This window comes from Heliangelus exortis, chromosome 4, assembly GCF_036169615.1.
Source record: "Heliangelus exortis chromosome 4, bHelExo1.hap1, whole genome shotgun sequence".
NCBI lineage: Eukaryota > Metazoa > Chordata > Aves > Apodiformes > Trochilidae > Heliangelus > Heliangelus exortis.
Window position 1 is genome coordinate 34,909,490 of NC_092425.1, and position 12,209 is coordinate 34,921,698.

Consider the following 12,209-nt stretch of genomic DNA (forward strand, 5'->3'; position numbering starts at 1 on the left):
TTTCCAGCTCAGTGCACATACCTGCAGGTGGTGGCATAGATTCTGGTCCTAGTTCCTAGGACACATTTATTTTTTGTGTAAAGGACTCATTAGATAAAAAATGACTAAACAGTTGGAAGCAGGTACTGGATTATGTCCAGGTGAGATGCAGAGGAGTTTAAATGGAATCAGATCATAACAAATAGAACATGTAGGTAAGAAAAGTGGGAGTGTTTTCAGAATATTATGCTCAATTTAGAATACCAAGCTAAGGAAATTATGTTCATGATGGAGAAGGCTGTGAGACAATATAATTGATCTGTTAATTTTTTTAATAGTTGAGATAACTATCACAAAATTAATTAAAAGAAGTATCAATTAAAAGTGAGAGAAACGTGTTACCTATCTAACAACTATCTATTAAAAGCAATCTCTCTTCTGGATCATTGGAACCCAGGCTAGGGCAAACAATTTCAATAAATCATTCTAGCTAAAGTTATTCTCTAGAGCCTTACATATCAATGTTAAGGCAGTGTTAAGCCACGAAGGAAAAATTCACATTGCTGCACAACATCATGCTGCTTTGAAAATCACTTTCTCTTTTTCCTCCTTCTGTTATACTTCTGTGAGTAAACTCAAAATCTTACTGTTTTTTAAGAAAATAAATTGCTTCAGCTAACATGATGTTGCTGCTGTGCCCCACCTGTTTTAGTATGCTAATGTTTTACAAGGATGCCACGAAAACACTCTCTTTTTAATTGGGAGGGAAGAGGTTAGCCTTCTTTTTAAAACAATCTTCACACCTGTGGCTGTGGCATGCAAAGAATGTAATCTAAGTTTTTGTCTTGGAGTCAAGTATTTAACAAGGATATTACTGGCATTTTTAGCTAGGTAGGCATTTGTACAGTAGAACAGTTTATGTATCTGTTCTTGATTCAACTCTGAAAGACTTTAAACAGAAGCCAAAGCTTTTTCAGATTTGTGCTGGCACCAAAACCTCACAATTAGTCAGAAATTTGATTCTATACATTTGGGTCTTGCTCTTTTTGTTCAGGTTTTGAGCCTGTGGTAATAGAAAATGTATTGGAGGGTGATGAGCTACGGACAGACATCGAGGCAGTGGAGGCTAAAATCAAGTCTCTTGGTGCTGAAAATATTCTTTGTGTGCATTCTACAACATCCTGCTTTGCTCCAAGAGTACCTGATAGGTAAGTAGTCCTTGTGAGAAGTGTGTTGTTTGTTAATGTGAAAAAAACTCAAACAAACCTCCATGTTTAGATTGCCCATGTTCCTGAAATTATTTAATTACTGTCAGCAATTATTTTTATCCCCTTGCTTAGGGAAAATAGCAGGTTGAAACGAGGTTTCACTTTCAGAAAAATATGTTAAGAGAGTGAGAAGAACACAGAAGGTCTCCCTTCAGTCACATAACTGAGGTTAATGATCGTCTCTTGTGGTGAAATTGATATAATTTTCACAGTGGTTTTCTTATAATTTTGTGGAAGTAGTAAATATAGACTTTCATAGAAACATAGTCCAGGAAATGTACCCTAGCTAATGGCACATTTTAGTATTACTGTTGCCTTTTCTGCTTTTCTCTAACCAGTGATGACTTTTCCTAGGCTGTTAATGGACTTTAAAACAAACAAACAAAACAAAAAAACTGCAGCAAAATTGAGAATTTTTGCTTGAGTTACTCTTTCCTGTATTATACAGATGTTTATAGGGCTAATTAAGATATACTGGTGTAAGGAGACTCTTGGAAGCTTCTTGGGCAGATGGGCTGTATAACATATCATTTGCCCTTCTATAACTTATCTTGTTTTGAACATTTGCTTCCTGATTGCATGATGCTACTCCTATAACGTCCAGCTGTTAAATCACCATTAAAAGAAGCTTCAAATACATTGCATTATTTCCTAATATTACATCTCCATAGACATAACTTCCGTAGTTGCTACAAAGATGTCATTCAAGCAGGAGCTGAAACTGCGATGAGCATTATGGTTATGAATGGTAAATAGAGCATCTGAGACATTATTTCATCCTGTAGCTGGCTTATGAAATATTTGAAAAGCTTCTCAATCTGAAAATTACATGTTGGACTAGAGGTGGCTAAAGGACTCGGTATACTGAGTCATTTGTCCAAAATGAGCACCTTTGTTACTTGCAAAACTTATTTTCTCTCTTTCTTTACAAAAAGAAGGCTTAAGAAGCAACTCAATTATGTTTCACAATTGAACAGGTATATTTTTGTGGGCTTATATGCAGTACATCGACATATGAAATATTACTATGATGTCTTTTTTTTTTATATGTGTTTTAAATGTGGTTGTCTTGGTTGCTTTCCTTCAATTGTTTTTAATTTATCACAGAATTGCAAAGACATGTTTGGAGTTCCTCTGTGGTCCATGCTTTTTTGTTAATTATTTCCTTATCTGGAAAATCTAGTTGAATATTTGCAAGCGTAGGAAAGAAACATTATTGACTCTGAAACACAGCAAGTAAAGATGTTTCACTCAGTTTTCCTAGTTTTTAAAAAAGGCAGTGTTTATCATAGGTCAAACCTGGGTACTAGAGGGAAGTTAAAACCATATAATTCTGTCAGAATACTATAAACATTGCTTGAAGTTGACTTGCAGATTTATTGGCTAACTTAAATCACAGCTATCAAAATTGAATGGTCTATTTTATAGCCTGGGTAAATGAATCTTTTCCTTATCTGCCTCCTCTTTTTGACATGCGATTGTTTTGTTCTCTGCAACTAAGAGATGAATTATTAGGTAGTGGCACTGTGTTATGATATACCACAGATATAGGAGGATTTGAACGCACTTTCTATTTAAAGGATACTGTCAACTATGGAAGGCCATAACATTCATCTTCCTGAAGGAAGGAAAATACTGTGCGGCATTTCTGGAGGATTCCATTTTTAAATGTCTGGTTTTAAATATCTTGCATTTGTAAGGCTTTGTTTAGCTGCAGTGGTGGTGGTTGAAAATTCGAGGTGGGTTAAGGTCGTTAAAAGGTCAGGGTGAGAGTTTCATGCTGGTTTACCTATTGCTTTCCTTTGAAGTATTATTTAACTTTATGGGAATAATTCAGTGGTGTCTCCCTCCTTGGGGAGACATCAGTTTTGAGGTGGTCTTTTACCTGCTGTTGCTGTGAGTTGTCTCTAAAACTACTGTATTTAAGAGAACTAAAGGAAAAAGAAGTGTCTTTTAGTTAGGTCGTGTACTTAAGAGGACACTGTATCTTGTTACTTTCATTAATATTAGAAGAAATAGCAAAGTTTACTCAAAGAAAAAGTTTTCTTTTTCACGAACTCACAAACAGGGCAGAAAGAATAACCTGGAAAACATTTGTGTAAGTCCTATTTGTGACTTTTAAGATCTCAAGTAGTAACCAGACTGAGATGAACACTTTCTTTTTCTAATATGCCTAGCAGCTCTTCTGAGGGTTCATTTTAAGCCTTGAAGCAGACAAGTGGTGTGCATAATTGATCCCTTCCTTTGCATAATCACATTCTCTTCAAACTGTAGCGTTCTCATCCTGTATTGTAATATGGATTGAATTGTTCAATGGAATATTTTTAGGAAAAGTAAATAGACTTCTGTTTTCAGTACTTGTAGAAGGTAGCTTATTGCTCCTTTAGGTCTCAGGAGGCAAGGAAGGTAAACATGCATAGCAGTACACTCTCTGTTTTCAGTTGGGTGAAATTCTCTCCCTGCATTTGTAAAGAAACCTGTAAGAGGGGAACTGTTTTCCTGTGAGTCTCTGTGGAAGGTGAGGAATTGATTAAGTTCAGCAGATCAGAAGGCAACAATTTTACCCTGTGTAGTGTTATATTTCCTGTTAAAGTTAGTATTCTGTTAATGTTCAGGATTCAGGATGGTGATAAATGTGAAAAATTATTGGACACGGAGCTCCTGCTGAGTATCTCGAGTGTAGAAAATCAATACATGCATTAGAGTACTGGTGTTCCCTAGTCATTAAATACTTGGGATTTCTTTAGGGATGATACAGTGATGATGACGATGTTTTCCTAAAAATTGAGGTTTAGAAAATTTAATTCAGGTTTACAGCTGAATTTTGCATAGCAAAGCAACACTAGGCAATGTAATAGAAATGGAATGAAAAGGAATGTCATCTTCTGGAAAATGTTTTCATACTCTGTCACATTTTATATGAATGCCAGTAAATTACAGTGAGAGGCTGTATAGAAGCTGAGTAAAAATGCATAGAAGATTTTGAGTTTCCTGATGAAAAAAGTAATAAAATACTACCTTATCAATTTAAATTATTATGTATTACATTATTTTTTTGAAAAGATTTTATTCCTAGAATAGATTCTTAAGTTTGGGGGAAATCAAGAGCTTTTTTTAAAAAACAGAGCATGATTGGAGTACTTAGAAAACGGGTACTAAGTAAATCTATGCTTAAAATGCAGAAGGTCTTTGCCCAAAATGATCTAGGCAGCCACAGAAATCCTAGTTTGAAATCAGTCCACTCTGAGCTCACTGTGATTTTGAGGATTTCTAAAGGCAATTGAAAGATTTCATTTATTTTTGAGTAAACACTTGAACAAAATTTTAATTTGTTGATTTCCACATTCAGATTTTTTAGGGCTCTCCATTCCTTTGAAGACTGTCTTTTCTGTTAATCAGTTTATCTGAAAGTGAGATTTCAGCCAAATGGCTGGAGTACTGGTTCTTTGAAATAAAGTCATGTAAAGGCTTACATGATGCTTTTGATTCCCAAGACACATCTCAAAACTTCCACTAGGCCAGGCTCAATATTAGAAGAAAAGGAAAAAAAGAAGTGTGAATAGCTAAAGCTCTGTTAAGTTATCCTTAAAGTAGTATAAAAATGCTTAAATCTGAAATGGGAACAATTGGGATCTGTTTACTATATTCAGAGAAAACTTTCAGTGAAGCCTGAAAAATATCAGCCCAGATAAACCACTAGTAATGTATGTGAAAGCTAACAAATTTTTCTTCTTAACCTTTGTATCTTAAGGTGACAAGTGCTATCTTGAGGTACTAATAAAAAAGGTTTCTTTTCTCATTCTGACCTCCTTGTAGACCTTTCAGTCTTTTAGTGGTCTGATTTGTAACGTGTTACAGTTATCAGTGCTTCTCTAATTTATAATTTTATGCTCACAGACTGGAGGAACTGGCTGTGATTTGTGCTAATTATGACATTCCCCATATTGTCAACAATGCCTATGGAGTTCAGTCTTCAAAGTGTATGCACCTTATCCAGCAGGTAGGACCTATGTATTTCAATTTTTTAACCAAATATGAGTTAAATCTCTAGTTGCAACCAAGAGTAGCAAATTTTATTGGATGTTTCACAGCTTTGAGAGTACTACTGTGCATGTCAGATATTTTAATGGTTTTCTGAGAAAGCAAGCCAGAGGGAAATAGCACTTAAAAATAGTATCTGTTATTTCTGCTATGTGCTTATTCTGTAACAAACCAAAATTTATTTAGATTTTGTTAATGTTCAAGTGTCCTTTGTAATGGAAAAATGGTTTTAATAAGATTTCTTAAAATATTTCCTCAACTTGTTGACTAAAAATAAAATACTGGGTCACACTTGAATAGGGATGAGGCCTTCAGCAGAATGTGAGTTACGTATTTTCAGCTGAAGGCACAAAATTCTACAGTAACACTTCATATATGTTGTCACTGTTAAAAGTATTGTTGGCACCATAGACCAGCTGAGGAAACTGGTTAAGTTCAATGTTATGCTCAAAAAGGTTTAATTTCAGTTGCTGCTTAGTTTGAAGAAGAGGTTGTTCAATATTTAAGGTCAGTGATAAAATTTAGAATTCTTGAATTTTTACACATTGTGGTGTACGTGCACTGTTTGTTCAACATTGCTCTCTGTTGCACATATCAAAGAGTAGGGAGTATTTTTTTTTACCAGGGGATCCTGAACTATTATGCATTTAATATATGCTGGTAATTTTTTCTAATTAAAACATCGTTATTAACTGGGTGCAGACGAACTCAATGTATAATTATGACAGGAAGGTGCTGCTGACTTCTAAATCTTGGGAGACAGGAATTTGAAAAAACCTCAGTGATACGTGAAATAGAAAATGGCAAATGCTTTATTTGTAATGTACTTGGTACATATTTACTGCATTTAACTTGCACAGCTTATTGAAATTCTAACATGAAGGGGGCTGTGGAATTGCAGAGTGACTGCATGAAATGCATCTAATGATCATCTTTTCAGACTACAGAGCTGCAAATGAAACTGTTACTGTGGTTTCTGGGGTTTTTTTGCTTTCTTGATAGGCTGTCTGGGGGGTTTGTTTGTTCTTTGGTTATTCAAATGTTTACATTTGAGCTATGATTTGCTTTAAATCTCATTTTTGCAAGGAAAAAAAATGTGTTTCCAGCAATAGAAATGTACTGTCTGTGAGGAAGTAGGTATTAGTGAATACTTAGGAATGTGTACATGCCGAGTGCAGAGTGAACAGAACTTGGAAAAGTATCAAAGGAAAGAGCTTTTGAGATCATTTAATTTCTCTTGCTTTTGGTGGTCTCCTGTCAATGAAATCAAATTATAGCTACTGGCATTCATCTTCCAATCAAAAAGATGACCAACTCAAAATGCTGCTTCCCATCTTCCATGCACTAAGCTATTAAAGCGTAGAAATAATAACTGGTTTAGTTGAATCTGCTTTTTTCACTTTATTTTTTTCCCATAGCTATTAACTCCTCTGTTTCTTGGTTTTAGTTTCTAGTACTTTAATATGTATATATATGTATTTGTGTATTTTAATGTGCATGTTTTTTAATACATTTTTTCAGGCTGTTATGTTGCATATTTTTTAATTTTTCAGTTCACAGTAGCACATTAGTCAAATTCAAGAAGTACTGCAGAATTATTTTTTTTTCCCTTAACAATTGAGTGGCTAGGTACAAGGAGACATTTTGTTCTCAGGGAAGTGGGGAAATCTGCTATAGGAAGTGAAAAGGCAAAGCAGCCTCATAAGAAGGAGTGCTGTCACAGCCCTCTTATTATAATGCAAATTTATAGGTGTATCAAGGAAAATCTTTTTTTTTTTTTTTTTTTTCCTAATGAACTGTTAATCTGGCTCTTTACTGTGAGAATCTGTGACCTATTTTGGGTTGTACAGTTTTAACTGTATCATTCCCATTAAATTCCAAGGATTTTCTGTTTGGTTGTTGCAAATAAGATAGAGTTAGACTTGCAGGAACTGAGGTAAATGTTTGAAATCATAGCAAAATAAAAATTTGTAAGGTACTGTGTAATCAGATTGTTAATAATAGTGAGCAATACCAAGAAAAAATAGGTTTTTTTAACATTTCATAACAAATATATTTTCTGAAACTCAGTCAGATACTGTATCTATTTCAATTAGACCGCTGTGTAATTATGGTTCTGTCACATGTTTCCTCTTTACTAATGTGTGCTTGGTACATCTACTGATTGTTGTTTGTTTTTTTTTCCTTTTTTGATAAAGGGTGCTCGAGTAGGCAGAATAGATGCTTTTGTTCAGAGCTTGGACAAAAATTTTATGGTTCCAGTAGGTGGTGCTATCATTGCTGGCTTCAATGAGTCCTTCATTCAGGATATCAGCAAAATGTATCCAGGTAACTAGTTCATGGACTGATTTAATCCATAAGAAATTACTGTAGAAAACCTGATTATCAGCTTTATTTCACATAAATTTATTTTTGCCAATTTAATCGTTCTGGGTTTTGTTTGTTGTTTTTTTCTTTTATTCAGGAAGAGCATCTGCATCTCCTTCCTTAGATGTCCTCATTACTCTTCTGTCTCTAGGTACCAGTGGCTACAAACAGTTACTGAAAGAGAGAAAGGTAAGCTTCTTGGCAAGGAGCACTTTTTTGGAGTCAGCTGTTAACAAAGTCTTCTTGCAAAACTGCTTGGTGTAGTAAATCCCAGCTTCTGCCTAGAAAGCCCTTGAATTTCTTTTGAGCTCACAGCTCTGGATCTGGAAAGGCAGTATGATATAATTACTTCTTGGCCAGTTGGTGTAGGCTTCATTTCCATGTTGTTTCCAAACCAGAAAGCTAAACTGAGGTCTTGTATTATCTTGTACAGTATTTATATTCATTGTTCTACAGTGTGAGTAAGCTGGTAGAATTTTGCCCACAAAAATTCAGTCTAGGTACTGTTATCATGGTCACACCACACTCCTTCCAGGACTGAAGCATGAGATCAGACACTCAGAGGTAGCCCAGGTATCTCTGCTCTTCCTTTGGCTCTATTATCCCTTTGTGCTATCATAGTGTTTAATTAAATGTTTGTGTACCACATTCCCTGGAGAATCACAGCTTCTGGTTAGGTTATAAATACTGTGTGTGGCCACAAAGAGAGAAGAATACTGTCATTTAAAATATTCATCTAGATAGAGAGCTAGGTTTCTTTTCTTCCTCTCACAGACTGTATGTTTTATGTTGGATATAACTGCTTTGCTCACACATTCAGTTGCTTTAGAGTAAGTACCTGTGCATCTTGAGGGGTCCTTAATTCTGGACATAATACAGGCCTGATTTTTCTCTTTGCATATTAACACAGAAGATTCTATTTGTGAGGGTTTTCAGTAAGGAAATGCTGTGAATTAAGTACTGTTAGTAGTTGTAAGTCATGCATGATCTGTTCCATTATTTCATTTAGAAATTACATTCCAATAGTTTCCTGCTGACAGCTCCCTGATGCCTCTGATTCCCTGGCAGGGCAATAGTGCTGGATGCTTTCCAGCACTTCTTTCTAGCTGCTTGCAGAGGCATCCAGAAATTCTGTACTGCAGTTGAAATGCCATAGGAATAGATAGACTATAGAAAACCAAACCAACTTAGTGGCCTTAAAATGACTAAAAAGTGCAACTGAAACGAAAACATGGCTTGTAAAACACTGAAAGCAGTTACCTCCTTAGCCAACACTGCAATACAGTTTCTTACACTTTATTCTGGACCGTTTTACATATTGCCATGGATGGCTTGTGTCTTCATTAAAATCAAATTGTATTTATTTTTCCCCCCTTTGATCTCTAAAAGAATCTCAAGTGAATTTACTGTGTCTTTTGCAAAGCTGATTTTTATGTTGAATTTACAATGGTAGCAGATATGCAATGGGCAGAATACTCTCCAAGTCATAAATAATAATTCTTTCATAAATAAAATATCTTAATGAATAGCTGTATGTTTGGAATCAGGTCTTTTTTCTTGGAAGTAGAATTTTAAAGTGACTAGAGCATAATTTTTTTTACTGTTTGAGGTCTTTTTATTTCAAATGTGAGTATACTCTATAACCTTCTATATGGCATAAATATGTTTCTTTTATTGGATTTGCTGTAGAAATAGAAACCTTTTTTTACTTAAATCTGTTTGTTCCTGAATTGTAAAAATGTAATAGTGATAGTTTATTGCCTATGCTCAGTGAAAGCAGAGGCAGAGCTATTAGGCTCCCAGCAGGAGCTATTTATAGCTTGACATTGAGTACTCCTTTCTATATTGGTGCAGCTACACCTTCTCACACAAAAAGTCAGCTATAAAAAACTTCAAGTTTTTTAGTGGTTTTTTGGTTGTTGGTTTGGTTTGGTTTTTTTTTTTTCTCTACCTTATGCTTATTCACTTGGGTTTTACTTCAGGTTATTTGTGCTCAGTCCAGAAAGACCAGAATATTACTCAGCAGAGAATGATCTCGCACAACCAAGGAAAGCCATAATCTGCCCAGTTTTTCTTTTACACAGATGAATTATTTAGTTTAGGAAGGGAAGAGTGCATGTTAGTGAGAGGAACATGCAGATGGAGTGGGATTTTCTGACAAGGTGTCACTGCCAGGTGTGCAATTGTCCAGGAGCTGATGTGTTATGATATGAAGGAGTGAAATGATGCAAGGGATCTGAGCACAGAAGAGCAAGGGAGTAACACACCCAGGCAGTCCAAATATCTGAATAAAGGTGGCTATATGTGAAAGCTTAATAAAGAATGCTTTCAACAGTTGCATTTATCCTTGATGTTTCCAGAAAAGGGGTGGGAAAAGACAAGCATCTTCCTTTTTATATGTGTGTTATGTTTAGAACAGTGGTTTCTTTATTTCAGTAGGGATATTAGGTCTTTTTGTAATGGAGATAGTGACAGCTGATCATAGTCAAATCTGTTTGTATCTTTGCTTTTAAGGAACTGGTAATATTATGTAAATGTTACAGTTTTGTAGCAACTGATTTCCTCAGTCCAGGTTATGTCATGTCCCATATTCTGTATTGCCAGGTCTTAAAACTCTCTCTTTTCATATATGTATTTGTGTGTGTGTGTGTGTGTGTGTGTGTGTGTGTGTGTGTGTGTGTGTGTGTGTGTGAAACCAGGCCACATGTAGCAAATATAGTGGTTACACTACGTAAAAGCAGAAAAAATAGACTTCAGTTGTCACCTCAAAATTGATGGGAGAGTAAGGGCCCAACACATCAGGTTTAATACCTGTTAACTATTTTCCAGTACGGTCCATTTAATCCATTTAACTGATTATTAATACTGGTATTATTGAAGAAGTGATGGTTCCATTTTTCTTTCAGCACTTACAGATTTCCTCATCAGACTTAACAGTCTAAACATAAAGATAACTTTCATTTACTTAAATGTATTTCTCTGTTACTTGGGACTTGATGAAGTATTTTTATATCTGTATCCATCTGTCTGTGTATTTTCTAAGAGTGGTTGACTGGAGTAATTTTTATGTTCTTATGGAGTGTGTATCTAAAATATTTAAAATCACATGAATGGGAGGAAATGTTTGGGTTTTACAAATCAGTAGGATACTGGGTTTCCATTTCACAGTTTATCATTGATGTAATTATTCTGATAGGATTAAATTATTTGTACAGTTCAGTTTGAGTTTATATTGCTATTCTACTTAAGATTGAATTTAAGGACAAGAGGAAAGCTATTTAATGCTGGATATTAAAAATGTAAGAAATCAAATATTCTTACAACCAGACGGACGTTTGGTTTTTTGTTGTTTTTTTTTTTCCTCTAGCCCTCTGCTACCCTTTACTTTGTCAAACATGTGGTAATAGTGCAGCGTTTTCCCTGTCTGGAACCATATTCAAATTATAGACAAATTATAGAGGCAGGATAGTTTAACTGAATGTAATCACTCTCTTAAATGATGTTGTGTAGTCAAACTGGTATGAAATTAAACTTCAAAAGAGATGTACTTACTCAAAGCATGCATTGGAGAGGTGTGGCCCACAAGGAGCCTGACTTGAGGGTCTTGGAAGTGCTGAAGAGAAAATGTGTTTATTGATGTTGTTAAGAAAGACCTCTTAAAAAAATATGGGTATAGTAATTGTCAGCATCAGTGTTACTATACCAGCTTGGCAAGATGTACTGGGCCATTTGTTAGGTTACTTTTGTATACTATGAAGATTTTAAAGCTCTGTAATTAATTTCCTATTTAAACTTTCCAGTATATCACGAATTCAGAACAGAAATCTTGATCTTGCAATGCAAGAGAATCTGTGGGGGTGTGCAGTGAGCATGGGAATCACACACACAAACACCTCTGGTTTCTGTCAGGTGTTTGGCTGCTTTGCAACAAAACCCCCCTTCTCCTGGGGCTCCCTGGGAGCATCCTCCATCCTCAGCACTGCTCAGCAGGAATGCTCACTCCTTCCTCTGCTCAGGTCCCAGGTGCAGCTGCTCAGCCTGATAGGCAAAGCAGCAGAAAAGCTGCATAGGAACAGCTGCTGCTGCTGCAGAGTAATTTAAGATGGGGCCAGATCAGCCCTGGGCACAGCCTATGGGAGCTGGCAGTCTGTATCTAGTGCAAAGAGGTGGTAAAATTGCTCCTCTGCAGTGCCATAAGCAGCTATATGGCTGTGCTCTGGGGACAGCTCAGCTTCACAGATGAAACAGGAAAAAAAGGCAAAGTGTTACAGACTTAGAGCTTAAGTAAGCTGGGTGGTTAGAGCCAGCTAGGATAGGTTCAAACTCAGACACTCAGACACTCAGACACTCAGACACTCAGACACTCAGACACTCAGACACTCAGACACTCAGACACTCACTGACACTCACTCACACACACACTCACTCACACACACACTCACTCACACACACACTCACTCACACACACACTCACTCACACACACTCACACACACACACTCACACACACACACACTCAGTTTTCCAGACTCCATCAATTGTCTCTTTGTCATCTG

The 12,209-nt window shown here is 35.9% G+C and overlaps 1 protein-coding gene across 2 annotated transcripts in view; it reads left to right on the forward strand.

Moving 5' to 3' along the window:
• SEPSECS (Sep (O-phosphoserine) tRNA:Sec (selenocysteine) tRNA synthase) overlaps nt 1-12,209 on the forward strand; it is a 29,924-nt gene that overhangs the window by 4,327 nt on the left and 13,388 nt on the right. For both annotated transcript variants that reach the window (XM_071743820.1, XM_071743819.1), the window contains exons 5-8: nt 1,034-1,187; nt 5,145-5,247; nt 7,487-7,616; nt 7,753-7,844. In XM_071743820.1, the coding sequence (XP_071599921.1) occupies nt 1,034-1,187; nt 5,145-5,247; nt 7,487-7,616; nt 7,753-7,844 (479 nt within the window). The remainder of the gene's footprint in view (nt 1-1,033; nt 1,188-5,144; nt 5,248-7,486; nt 7,617-7,752; nt 7,845-12,209) is intronic.